At 40.0% G+C, this 14,048-nt stretch overlaps 1 protein-coding gene across 4 annotated transcripts in view; it reads left to right on the top strand.

Annotated features, from left to right (window-relative positions):
- The window catches only part of SELP (selectin P), a 40,641-nt gene extending 27,116 nt beyond the window's left edge, over nt 1-13,525 (top strand). For 3 of the 4 annotated variants that reach the window (XM_077901592.1, XM_077901595.1, XM_077901591.1), the window contains 7 exons: nt 4,741-4,926; nt 6,288-6,500; nt 7,565-7,750; nt 8,390-8,509; nt 10,756-10,786; nt 11,817-11,872; nt 12,457-13,525. In XM_077901592.1, the coding sequence (XP_077757718.1) occupies nt 4,741-4,926; nt 6,288-6,500; nt 7,565-7,750; nt 8,390-8,509; nt 10,756-10,786; nt 11,817-11,871 (791 nt within the window). In that variant the 3' untranslated portion in view covers nt 11,872; nt 12,457-13,525. The remainder of the gene's footprint in view (nt 1-4,740; nt 4,927-6,287; nt 6,501-7,564; nt 7,751-8,389; nt 8,510-10,755; nt 10,787-11,816; nt 11,873-12,456) is intronic. The other variant, XM_077901594.1, reaches the window with a different exon arrangement.
- The last annotated feature ends 523 nt before the right edge of the window (nt 13,526-14,048 follow it).

The raw sequence follows: 14,048 nt of genomic DNA, 5'->3' as shown, positions 1-14,048 counted from the left end.
TCCATTTCCCAGATGAGGAAGCAGAGGCTCAGGGAGGTTAAGTAACTTGTTGCAACTCACAGCCTTAGTAAGTGACAAAGCTCAGCTGTCACTGGACTTTTACTTCCTTATAAAGTGTTTTTCCACTGACTATTCCTTCCTACATTCACCTTCAGTGAGCCCCACTGAAGCCCCACACACTGAGCTTATGCAGGGATGGATGGGATGTCATCCCTGCCCCTTGAGGACCTCACAGGCTACTTGTGCACTTCTGTCCTGGCTCTGCCTCCACATGGGCTATGAAGTTCTCTAGGGCAGGAACCATACCTTCTTCATCTTTGTATCCTTTGCAGCAAGTAGACAGAAGTGACTATGTGACAAATTCTTGCTCAGATGCAACTTATCATTTACTGGTTAAATTTACTCGAGCACAAACCCTATTGACAGTGAATTGGAGGATCCTCAAAGGCAGGAGCTGGATCCTACTATCTTTGTTTCCCCAAAAACATCTGACTAACACAGTCCCTAGCATTTAGTGTACTCTAAAATAAAAGTTTACTGAAGTAATTAATGCACAGCTCACATTTACTTTCAAACGACATCATTGGTCCAATTTATTGTTCTGTGTACTCAGTAATAATAAAACCAGCACTAATAACTAATGTTTATTGCTTGTGTGATAAGTATCTATTTATTTATTTATTTATTTATTTATTTATTTATTTATTTATCTATTTCATAGATAGAATCTCATCCGATCCACACAACATGGTTTTTATGATCCCCTTTAAAAGAAAGAGTAATGGAGGATTTGAGAGGATCCATAGGAGGCAAAGGCCAAAGAGCTGGGAAGTATGGAGCTGGATTCCAACCCAGGTCTCCCTGATTCTAAGCTAGTTTTGACACTGCACTGCCACCCAGTGGCAGTGTCCATAACATCCCTGGTCAGTCTCAGTGTGTTCTTTTCTACCGGCCAGCAGCCAGGCTGCTACTCTAAGGGCTGAAATGAACTTCAGAAATGGCAATGCCTAGCAATCAGACAAGAGAATGTGTTGGTAGAAATCTATTAGTGTTGTGTGAAAAAATAGCTGAAATATTGCTTATTCCTTCTTGTGGAGTGAACACTAGATTAATACCCAAATACCTATATTGCTCTTCCCCAAATCCTGTGCCATATAAGTCACATCACACTCTGTGGGCTTCAGTTTTCTAGATTCCAAAAGGAGAGGAGTGGAAGAGCTAATGTCTGAACTCTCTTCCCTGGTCAGGAGTTCTGAGGTTGAAAACATAGAATGCTGCCATCAATCTAGAACACTATGAGGGACAACACCAAGGACTCATACTTCCCCACTTATTTCTCATTTGCTTGTTCATTTATTCCATCAACATTTACCATAGGCTATATTTTCCCACATTCTGCATTAAGGCTAAAGAATTTAAAATGCCAAAAATTATCTCACTAAAATTTTAAATCACGTATGTAACCAATATAGTTGTTAAACCCATAACCTCCAAAGCTCCTGTTTCCTGTTATCTCCTGCAAGCACCCCACAGCCCTGCCCAGGGCCAAGAGCCAATCCTGACTGTAGATGGCAACTTGAGATGACTGTGGGCTTCAAAACTGGCAGCCTTGTCTGAGCCTGATCTTGAGCTCCAGTTTTTGTGCTTGTGCTTTCATCTCATTCTCCAAATTTATTTTCTGGATTTAGACAAATCATTTCTTTTCCCACATGCCTGAATCCATAAGTTTTAACCCTTCAGCTTTGACCCCAGAACACTGATTTTTGCATAGAGTTTTGTGGATCTAGGCTATATATCAGAGGGGCTTGAGGGCCATTGAGTTAGCAGGACATTGTAGCAGGTGGCCCACTCAGTCACCCATTTCAGAGTGCAATGTGAGATTTCCTTTTTGATTGGTTCCAAAGATATTTCCTTTTTAGCTAGAACACCAGTTCTTGGGCCCTCTGCTGTCAGTTGATGACCAAGGACCAGTGAACCTAATGATTCATGAATTTACATGCAATTGTATGTGCTTACCTCACTGATTACAGGAAAACATCAATGAAGGTCATTGTAGTAGACAGCGCTGCCTTAGAAGTTCATAAAAATAGAACCCTAAGCATGTGATAAAAGCAACTGTTATCTGTTTTCTATTCTTCTTATAATTGTTTGGGTTTTGGTAAAGTTTTACAGTAGGCTTAAGAATATGACTATTTTTTCAAGTTATCCAAGAGGTCATTCCTTATAGACTTCTATGTACCTCATCAAGGCTGCTTCTCAGTCAGGAAAACATACTACCTTACTTGATTCAAAGTCAAATCTTTAAAGTTATTTGGAGGCCTTTGTTTGGACAAGTTTAATTATTACCTAAGAGAGTTAGAAACTTTCATGTACAAAAACAAAAAAAAATTTAAGATTTTATTTATTTATTCATGAGAGACACACACACAGAGAGAGAGAGAGAGAGAGAGAGGCAGAGACACAGGCAGAGGGAGAAGCAGGCTCCATGCAGGGAGACCAACGTGGGACCCGATCCCGGGTCTCCAGGATCACGCCCTGGGCTGAAGGCAGGCGCTAAACCGCTGAACTACCCAGGGATCCCACAAAAACAAAATTAAAAACTCCCAAATACCTGTATCTACAATCTTGTCAGAAGAAGACTAACAATATTGAGACCAAATCAATAGCCCCCAAGTGGATTTAATGCTATAGGTCACACGAATTAAGTTTTTCAAACAGTAACTCCTCCTGTTTACTTTCAGACATAAAAACATTCGTTAGAATGCACTCAAATTAAATTGTGCTCACTAACTTATTCATTCATTTGACAAACATTTAAGAGCCCTTACTAGGTGCCAGACCCTATTTCCTGGAATGCAGTGTTGAAAAGAGCTGACAAGGTCCTCGCTGTCCTACAGCTGACATTATACATTTTCTTGGGCTTAACTATGAAATCCTGAGAGAGTCTGAAAAAGTTGTTTTGGTGAAAATGTTCAGAGGTGATTTAATGTCTATGACTTATATCAATGGACATATTCAATAAATGTTTGGTAAATGAAATTGATCTGCCAGACATGGAGTTATTAATTACTCAAAACGTGAGCATTCTAAACTGAAATTCAGTATATTACTTTATTTATTTGAATGGATTCATGCAAAGAGTCATGATCTTTTGGTGACTAGCCTATAACTGAAAAACACATGGGCCAACATATAAAGGCCAGAAATATCACTTTACTATGAGGCACTATTTAAGACTTCAACAGGTTTTATTTTGTTTTGTTTTAAAGGTAAAAATGCTACGCAAAATGAGCCTGACTTGACCAAGGCATTGCTTTCAAATAAATAACTTGGATTTAAAGGAAGAATAATCAGTTTGTCAAATATTTGATGATAAAGAATAGTCTTATGTCAGAGAATTTCATGGAAACAAACACATGATCCTAACAGAAATATATGACCATAATAATTTATAAAAAATTTTGAGGGAGGGCAGCCCCAGTGGCTCAGCAGTTTAGCGCCGCTTTCAGTCCAGGGCCTGATCCTGGAGACCCAGGATTGAGTCCCACGTCGGGCTCCCTGCATGGAGCCTGCTTCTCCCTCTGCCTGTGTCTCTGCCTTTCTCTCTCTCTCTCTCTCTCTCTCTCTCTCTGTGTGTCTTGTGAATAAATAAATAAAATCTTTAAAAAAAACTTTGAGGGAAATGGTTATTAAATTAAAATTCATTTATTTGTCCATTTGGCAAATGATTGCTGAGTACTACCTCTTGAGACCCAGTAATGTCAACTGTGAAAGACACAAAGCTTTATGGCTCTTGGGATTTTTTCTTAAGTTTTTTTTTCAATTTAAATAATCTCTATACCCAATGTGGGGCTTAAACTCACAACCCCAAGACCAAGAACTACATGGTCTTCCAACTTAGCCAGACAGGTGCCCCTGGCTCTTGGGTTTTAGAAGCATTCTATCCAATAGGTGAGGGAAAATATGGCATGTGTTATGACAGCATGTGAGTTCAAACAAAAAACTGATGTGTTCAGAGAAGACTTCAGGCTGCAGTGAGCAGCAGAGGCTCTACAAGAGGCTGTGTTCAATTGGATCCTACAGGATCCAATGGGTAGGATTTTTTCCAGTGAAAATAGAAATTTAGGGCAGCATGAGCCAAAAAACAGAGGCAAGTATACATGAAGTCAGTTCAGAGAATTTCCAGGGACTAATCTAGCTTGACCAGGAAGCTTTCAGCTTTCTTGTGCTGTGGAACTATGGTATTAAAAAAAACCATTCTGGGTATCCAAGTGGAGGAAATGGTTTAGAGCAGAAGATGGTCATTGATTTTTAGATGTACTAAGTTTGAGGAGATGGCAGGATATCTAAGAGGAAGTAGTTCTAGGCAGGAGGAAGAGCAGGAGTGGAATCCTGGACTGCACCCATCCAGACAGGATAGTGAGAGCCATGGGAGGCTTGCAGTCTCTGAAACACAAGTGCATAGAGAAGAGGATGAAATTGTGGGTTTTAAGTATGACCTTGACTTCTTCATTTTTGTAACTTCCACCTATACTTTCATCTGTGAGCTCACTATCCCTCCCCCTGCCACTGTAGCAAACGATCTGTGCTATTTATTGTGGAATGCCTGCTGCCTAGCAAAATACCTGACATAATGGGTGCTCAATACATATTTGTTGAATACATGAATGAATGAATTCAGTGCAAACCAAGCTTCTGAATAAACTTGAAGATTGTTACAGAATTTATTTGACTCTACAGCCATCAGATGCCCAGAATTATTTGCTCCAGAGCGAGGAAGCCTGGCTTGTTCTGACACTCATAAGGAATTCAGCGTTGGCTCCACCTGTCATTTCTCCTGTAACAGGGGCTTTAAGCTGGAGGGATTCAATAATGTTGAATGCACAGCTTTGGGAAAATGGACAGCACCTGCACCAATCTGCAAAGGTAAAGTAGTATACACTCACTGAGACAGTTCTTCTTCCAGAAATTTCTTCAAAAATAACAAACACTTATATAAGTTCTTTCTTACTATTTGACAGGTACACATCATAATATTGTTATTGTGAAAGCTCCCTTTCTTATTTTAAAATGAGTTATCTATTGAGATCTAGGAAACATAGCCTATGGATTTAAAAAATTTATAAGGTGTGACAGGACTTCTTATTTTTGTGAATAAAAGATATATTGATTCTTTTAAGGTTTTACCTATTTATGAGAGAGAGAGAGGAAAAAAAAACAGCAGGGGGGAGGAGCAGAGGGAGAGGGAGAAGCAGGCTCCCTGCTGAGCAGGGAGCCTGACATGGGGTTTGATGCCAAGAACCCTGGATCATGACCTAAGCCAAAGGCAGATGCTTAACCAACTGAGCCACCCACGTGCCCCAAGATATATTAATTTTTAAGTAGAAATTTTCTTTCATAATTTTCACCTCTTTTTCTGAGACCTTTACAGAGTCGATTGAATAGTCTCCATTGCTTCATTGCCAGGAGGAGTAGAAGGGGTGGAGTCACTGATCCAATTTCTCAAATCAAGGAACTGAGGTGTAGAGGGGTCACTGAGCATCTTTCTGCCATATGGAAAGCTAGTGGCAAAGCCAGTGGCATCATGCATACCTCACATTTCATGCTGACCTTCTGCCAGCAGATAGTGCCACCTCCCAACAAAGCAGCAAGGGCAGGCAATTGGCCTATGCATATTTTGCTTTCTACCAAATTTCTTACATTTCTGCACCAACTCTTCAATTTTTATTACTTTTTAAAAATATTGGTAACATTGATCATTCCCCATCCCCTATTCTTCCTCTGGTCTAGAGAATTATCTCTCCAAGGATAGAAAGATAGGTGATAGAAAGATAGATAGATGATAGATAGATAGATAGATAGATAGATAGATAGATAGATAGATGATAGACTTTTTTTTTTTTTTTGAGAAAGTGCATGAGCACTTGGGGTGGGAAGAGGCATAGAGGGAGAGGGAGAGAGAGAATCTTAAGCAGACTCCATGCCCAGTGCAGAGCTCATTGCAGGGCTCAATCTCATGACCCTAAAATCACAACTTGAGCCGAAATCAGGAGTTGAATGCTTAACTGACTGAGCCACCCAGGTACTCTTCTCCAAGAATATTTTTAAGTATTTTTTCTCATCTGGTTTTCCATACCTGAGATTAACAATTTTCCTTAACTTCCTTGAGGAGCTATTGCGAGAGCCTCCCTTATTACGAGAGTGGAAGGCGGTTTATCGCATGTTAGTCTTGACTCTGTTATGCTCCGTTTATTGGGAGCTCTCTAAATGGAATCATGTTTTCACAGCAGGCATAGTGTCAGCTCCTACTTCAAAGGTTCAGTGTCCAGCCCTCATCACTCCAGAGCAAGGAACAGTGTCCTGTAGGCACCATCTGGGAACCTTTGGTCTGAATACCACTTGCTACTTTGGATGCAAAGCTGGATTCATACTCATGGGAGACAGTGCTCTCAGATGCAGACCTTCAGGAAAATGGACAGCAGGAACGCCAACATGCCAAGGTAATGGGAAAGGAACAGGCAGCCGATGTTCAAAGATACAGGGGAAGAGCTATTCAAAGATAGCTCTGAAGCTATCTTCTAGCTGGCACTCACACTTAAAATTGTACCTGCCTGTTGAAATTCCATCCAATCCCAATGACCTCCATGTCAGCTCCTCCATGAAATCTACACCAATCCCAGTTGGAGGTAACGTGCCACAGGCATGTCACTTCTCCCCTTGCTATGTCACAAGCCAATGCCCTAGCCTCAAAGACATAAAGGAGGAAATATTTGCAAATGTCCGAATGTATGAAAACAAGCATGCCGAACATGAAACGAACTATAAGAATTTGCAAATACAAGTTGCAATTCCATTAACTATGTGATAATGTAAACATTCCATATTTTCATAATTGGAGTCCAACTAAAAAGATAAGCCATCATGATACTTCTGGCAGAGCTGTCACACCATATGTGAAGTACTATGTCTCCTCCATGTTGGATTCCCCACAAAGACCAGAACAGTGCCTTGCAAATGTCACTATTGCTCAATAATGTTTATTTGAGTTAAACTTAATTTCCCAAGCTTTAGTTTCCCATCTACAAATTAGGGACGATAACCTGAAGTTCCCTGAAGGAAAATTTAAAAGAGGGTGGCAATCTCTACTTCCTTCAAACTTCCAGAGGCAACTTTGCTGAACAATTCCTATTTTAATAAACACCTGCTGACATGCCAGCTAATTATCAGTGGTAGTAATAATAACTTTTAGAACAGTATTTTTGAGAAGTGAAATTTTGAAAACAGTATTTTTATAGGTAAATTGATCAAGCCATTAGTAGGTATTTATTGAATGTTGCTATGTGCCCATCCTAGTTCTTTGGCTACTATTCTCTGAGTGAGCGGACATCTTAGAATGTGTGATGTTGGAGGAGCTGGTATGAATGTCAGAAGTGGCTCATCTACTTTCTGATCTTTTACATTCTACCTCACTTGCTGCCAAAACTAGCCAGATTACAAACGAAACCATAATCTCTATTTCCTTCATTCTCCATGTTGGTTTTTCCTGCATTCTTTTTCCCTGCAGCTATCAAATGCCCTGAGCTGCATATTATTGAGCCAGGCGTGATGAACTGCTCCAATCCTTGGGGAAATTTCAGCTATGGATCAACCTGTAGCTTCCATTGTCCGGAGGGCCAGTTACTTAATGGATCAGCGAGAACAGCATGCCAAGAGAATGGCCAATGGTCAACTCCCATGCCAGCCTGCAAAGGTATATTTTCCGTTTGGTTAGAAAGTCATTTTGAGAAGGAACATAATAAAATCAGTGTTTCATTTCTTGCATTTCTGACAGTGGTCTTACTTTCCATCACTGGGTTTCCCCTGCATTAATAAATATTTTGTGACAAATCAAGCAGAATCTCCTTGCTTTCTGCAGAGCAGTGGGAATTAAATTCAATGACTGTATAGACAATCACCACACCTTTTTTTCAAAGCTCGGATTTGTCAAATGAATCCTTTCATTTCTTTATAATCTTTGCGTAATACTTCTCGATCCCAGGACCCTAGGATCATGCCCTGAGCTGAAGGCAAGACGCTCAACCACTGAGCCACCCAGGTGTCCCAAACTTCTACTTCTTTAATCATTTTATTCATTCATTAGGTCTTTCCCCTGTATCCTTTGGACATTATGTTTGATATTTAATCATTAGGAATAAAGTCAGGCCCTGCTTCCCATTCTGTTGTGGTAGTTTTGTGGCTTCTAGATCTCTCCTGCTACGTTGTCAACAGTGCCAGGACCTTTGATGATCATGCTTGATCTCACATCTCAGAATTCTTGGGACATCTTCTGGAAGAATGATGGTCTTTTGTGCAACACAGTTCTTATGCCCTGTGTGTGTTTGTTTTGCAGCAGGGCCATTGGCAATCCAAGAATCCCTGACTTACTTTGGTGGAGCAGTGGCTTCTGCAATAGGTTTGATGACATGTGGGACACTCCTGGCTCTGCTAAGAAAGCGCTTCAGACAAAAAGGTAAATAGGAAAAAGTCTTCTCCTTCTTTTCTTCTTTCTTATTGTTTGGAGAGGAGTGGTGAAACTACAACATCAGTAGTTCGTGTTTGAAAAAATTTGCATTTAAAGAAAACAAGCCCAAGAGAAGTCATCTTGGAATCTGACTGCCCAACAGAATGACCTTTATGAAAGCACAGATCCTCATAGAGAGAGACATAGACATAGTCCTGGAAATCCAAGTTTCTCAAAAGCCCTCCTCTCCAAATTCTGATGAGGCCAGTTAGTGCATTGGCACTTGGGAACCTCTGGTCTAGGTAACCTTAGTTATCTCTAGGACTAACTGGAAAGTGTCATGTTCTCCTCCATCATAATTCTCTTATGTGATAGTTATTTATTGATCAATGGTGTTAGGTAGTTAGTGCCTATGAATCAGAAATGCTGTGGAGGAAATGAGAAATAAAGCTAGAGGTGTGAAGAGCAGCTGTTTAGTCATGACCTGGTGTGATACTCTAGGACATCTGTACATTCTTATGAAAATGTGTGGAGCTAATGCTGGACTGAAGTAGGGAAGAGACCCAATGGATGAAGACCCTCTATAAGGGAGCTGTGTTTACCAGACTCTTCATCAAAGGAGGAGCTCTGGCCTAGGAGTATAAGAGGCGAACTGTCTCTTAAATGTTAAAACAGTCTTTCTCTGTCTGCCTCAGATGCTCAGCCCATGAGCTCAGAAACCTCTTTTCATAAGCTAATGGGTCTCTTCATCATTTCTCATGGAAGGTAACTATGGGCACCTGAGGGGTTAGGACGACTCAAATGCAGGTAACTGAGAATGGCTGTTATATCTGATGGAGTTTTTGTGAACGGAGGACTTTCAGCACCCATTCTTAACTGCTCAAGGACAGAACCTCTTGTTCTATACTTTTGAGCTCTCTCCATCCACAGTCATCATTGCATTGAGGCTGGTTTTCTAAAGCTCCTTCATATACTCTTCCTGTGAATGGGTGAGTGGGACAAAAGACACAGCGTAACACTCTGCTTCAAGAGTAAAGAGCCACAACCAGATCTTCCATGTAACATTTCTGTTTATTTAACCAAATCCAGAAGGTAGAGGCAAGACCTCCTAACCCTCTAGATCCAACTCTCATGTAGGAATCACACTATTCCTGCATTTTCCCCAAATTCTTTCTTTAGTTTTGAGACATTGCTAGAGAATCCTCCAGACTATGAAGAGAGACCAGCAGCCACCCATCCTCCAATATCTTTAATAATAAATAAGCTCATTTGGGAGAATAGGGAACTTTTTCTTGACCTGTCCCAAGGTGATTTTAAACTTTCTAAGATTCTATGGTCAAATATAGGAAAATGCTGCATACATGTCCTGCAAAATCAAAATGCATAGTCATTGTCACCTTGAAGACTCAGCAATGCCCTGTAATAAATGTACTTGTTCATCTTCATTTGACCTAATATTTTCTTTTTTTAAAATATTTTATTTATTTATTCATGAGAGAGAGAGAGAGTCAGGGACACAGGCAGAGGGGGAAGCAGGCTCCATGCAGGGAGCCTGATGTGGGACTTGATCCCAGATCCTGGGATCATGCCCTGAGCCAAAGGCAGATGCTCGGCCACTGAGCCACCCAGGCATCCCAGACTGAATATTTTCTAAATTTATTTAGCCATGAGATGCTTTCCCCCTTTTATGTATCCATGGGATGGTTGACAGGCCTTCTGCCATATTTAAAGTTTCCACTCTCAGAGTCGATCATTTAGATTAAGATAGGAGGCTCTCGTCACTTGTGTTACCAGAGAAGGAAAATAGCCCTTGTTATATTGGTATGGATTTTTTTTATGTGATTAACTTGCCCAATTAGTGACTGGAGGGAGTGTGACACAGGTTGCAATGATAGGGAGCCACAAGTGCCAAAGTAATAGGTTTCAAGAACCAAAGATCTCAATATCAACAATAACCAAAAGTAGCCCAAAGGCTGAAGGCAAGGACCAGAGGAAAAAGAAGAGGTTGTCACTGAATGGGAAGAGAAGAAAGATGAGAAAACTCTAGATTACATACTGTCAAATGTTTAATTTAGCCTAACAAAGGCCCTACCTCTCAGAGAGAGTTTGTTCCTAATATACTCTTGACAATGAACCCATCTGAAAATCAGTTTACTGACTTTCCCCAATAACTCCTACCACTGATGACCTTTCTCCTGCATATAGTTTTTTTTTTCCTTTTCAACTGATCATTTGTGTCTTCTTGCTTATTCCAGATGATGGGGAAAGCCCTTTGAACCCTCACAGGTAAGATAGACATGTTTCATGAATGATTAAATTGGTAAAATTTGGATTTTTCATTCACTGTAATATATCAGAATGATTATACATAATGACCCCTTTCTGCAACACATCTTTTGCAATGTCCCCTTTACTAATTCTAAAGTAAAATACACAGATAACATATCCTAACCAAACATAGTGTTTTTAAAAATCGGTAAGTGCTCTAATTATAAAGCAAAGCAGAGACAAAGGGGTAAGTGATGTGTAATAGAAATAAAACTCTAAAGCTGAGAAACTACTCTAATGGATGCTATGAGGTTATCAGAGACTTGCACCTTTGGACATAAAGACCAATAGTTAGGAATACCGTATCAGTGTCTCAAACAGCATCAGAGGCATTGTCAACACCAACTTGATTTTTTTTAAATGATGAATGACTCTGGTAAAGGATTGGAAAACCTGTCATAATCTTCCCTCAACTCACATGGCAATTGTATTCTAAAAGATGCAAAAATATATATTATTTATATCTAAAGCAATTAAGTTCTAGGCTCAGATGTTATTCACCTACAGGAATATTGAATAGATATTCTAAAATTTTATGGAATGTATGATAATTCTTTTGTGTCCAGTGCCTATTGGGATATCCAGCACCCCTAGCCCTTTCCCAGTGTCAGCAGAATTCTTGATAATTGTGAAAATTAAAAAACACCCATAGGAGGCAGTACTCCCATTCTTTGAAAACTATGGCCAGATGATCAAATATCAAAGCTGGGCATGTTCTGAGGATTTCTTCTCACCAGGAAGAGCCATAGCAGGTATTCTAGTACCTAGAGTGTCAACAATAACTTCACGTGGGTGTAAGTGCAGTGTAAATTACCCAGAGCTGCTATGTGGGATCTCAAAAATTTCTTAGGCATTTGTTTGTGTTTCCCTTTAAAGCAGAATTCCAGGGTGGGGTGGTAATCCACAGTCTCTGCGGAAAGTATGTGCTGGACTGTGGTCAAGGATCAAGCACTGTATGGCAGGTCATCTTTGTATTTCTGTTCTTTAGCCATCTAGGAACATATGGAGTTTTTACGAATGCTGCATTTGACCCAACCCCTTAAGGTAAGTTACCTATGAAGATATTTTTGAAGGAAATGGACCAGTAGGGTAAAGAGAAAGAATATTAGAACTTGATGTTTCATCATATAATTATGAGTTAGATTTTAAGCATGTATTAAGTTTTTAAGCCTTGAAGGAAATTGTGTTGGCAGCAGGGGACAAGATATGTCAGTAGACTGATAATAGAAAGTAAGTTTATTTGAGGATTTCCATTTCCTCCAGGATAGAAATGTTCTAATAAGATATAATTATTTCAGGGTGTATGACATCCCCATTAATGGCTGCTTGAAGGTATTAACAACACCATGGTCCTTGCTTGGTAACCAAAAGTCATACTACTGGAAAAAAATTTTACGAACTTTTATGGAGCTAATCCCCTATGTGACTTGCTGGGAAAACAAAAATAATCTGGTGCATTCTCTCCTCCAAAAAGCTCAGTGATAACTGGGTTTCCTAAGGAAAGTAGCCTAGATGCCAGAAGGGATTATGTTGATCCTCAAGGGACAGATATGCTGAGAACTAGCTAGCTAGCTTGCTTACTTTTAAGGAAAATATAGTTATTTTAATTTCTTTTGTCTCATTTTCAGAGACCTGTCCTGCTGGTCTCCTCACTCAACCTCCACAGGATCCTATTTTTGAACACCAGTTTTCCTGCCAGACTTGAGTTACACTGTAGCATATTAGCTGCAGTTTTCTGGTAATACTTGTAAGGAAAAAAAAAAAAAGACATGGAGTTTCCTTTAGATTAGTTCTGGATGAGAGCAGAGGGATTGTGCCACAAGTCCAAACTCTCCACCCCCCCCCCTTTCCTGCTCCACCTCTTCCTTAAATCTCAGACGCCGGGACTGAATGTCTGCAGTGGTCTGTGGGCTTTGCCCAGCTGTACTTTCTTGACAGACTAATTAACCAGAGACTGAAACATCTGACTTACCAGAAGACCAAACTGTGGAAAAATAAAAATGCCTCTTTATTTTTGGATTGGAGGAAGGCGTTCTCTAATTTGTTGGAAGGCAGGTGGTATCTGTGACTTGAGGGAATTTCTAGAAGATCTTCTGGGGTCTCCAGTGTTTGCTGCTTATGAAGCGTATTGCACCCTTGCTGCAAGGCTTCCAGAGAAGCCTCTGGATGGCACCAGAGTGTAGAAGACCAAGAATCAAGATAGGAAGGCACATGTCACCTTCACTCCACTGGTCACTCTCCTCAAAAGAACCTCAAGACCAAAATTTAAATGTGCGATTTAAAAGATTCTTCCCAAATGCCATGCTTTATTATTTGGTGTTTTGTTCAATAATGTCTGTGTACATCGTTTTTTTTTTTTACATCAATGTAATGCATAATTACTGTTGTCTTGATTACAACTTAACCCTTCAATCAGTCAGCAAATATATACTATACCACTGGCCCCTACACAGAACCAGAGAAGAAATAAAATCAGAAAAGCAGAAAAAATCTTCATCACCTGAATGTCCTATAAGGAAGAACAGATGTTATTTATTAAATCATATGTTTAATATGTAGATTGTTGAAAGTTACATAGTAGTTATCTGGAACTGGTGCAAAAATAGACAAACAATACCTTTGTCTTGCAATAAACATGTCATGTAGAATGAATAACATGTGGGTAAATATGTAAATAAAAATGATAAAACAGTCTAAGAGTTACGGTAATTTTGCAAGACCTTTGGTAGTAACCTTGGGATTTAGGAACACATTGCTTTTAAAAAGTTTCTCCTTAGGGAATCCCTGGGTGGCTCAGCGGTTTGATGCCCGCCTTCAGCCCAGGGTGTGATCCTGCAGCCCCAGGATGGAGTCCCACATCGGGCTCCCTGCATGGAGCCTGCTTCTCCCTCTGCCTGTGTCTCTGCCTCTCTCTCTGTGTGTGTCTCTCATGAATAAATAAATAAACAAATAAAAATAAAAAGTTTCTCCAGTTGCACCCGGGTGGCTTAGTGGTTGAGCATCTGCCTTCAGCTCAGGGCATGATCCCAGAGTTCTGGGATAGAGTTTCGCATCAGGCTCCCCGTGGAAAGCCTGCTTCTCCCTCTGCCTATGTTTCTGCCTCTCTCTGTGTGTCTCTCATGAATAAATAAATAAAATCTTTAAAAATAAATAAATAAAAATTTAAAAAATAACTAAAAAGTTTCTCTGATACAGCATCAATAGCATCTCTGACTGCTTA

This window comes from Canis aureus, chromosome 6 (assembly GCF_053574225.1).
Source record: "Canis aureus isolate CA01 chromosome 6, VMU_Caureus_v.1.0, whole genome shotgun sequence".
In the NCBI taxonomy this organism is placed as follows: domain Eukaryota; kingdom Metazoa; phylum Chordata; class Mammalia; order Carnivora; family Canidae; genus Canis; species Canis aureus.
The sequence above is the reverse complement of the archived record's forward strand: the minus strand, read 5'-3'. Positions and strand labels throughout refer to the sequence as shown.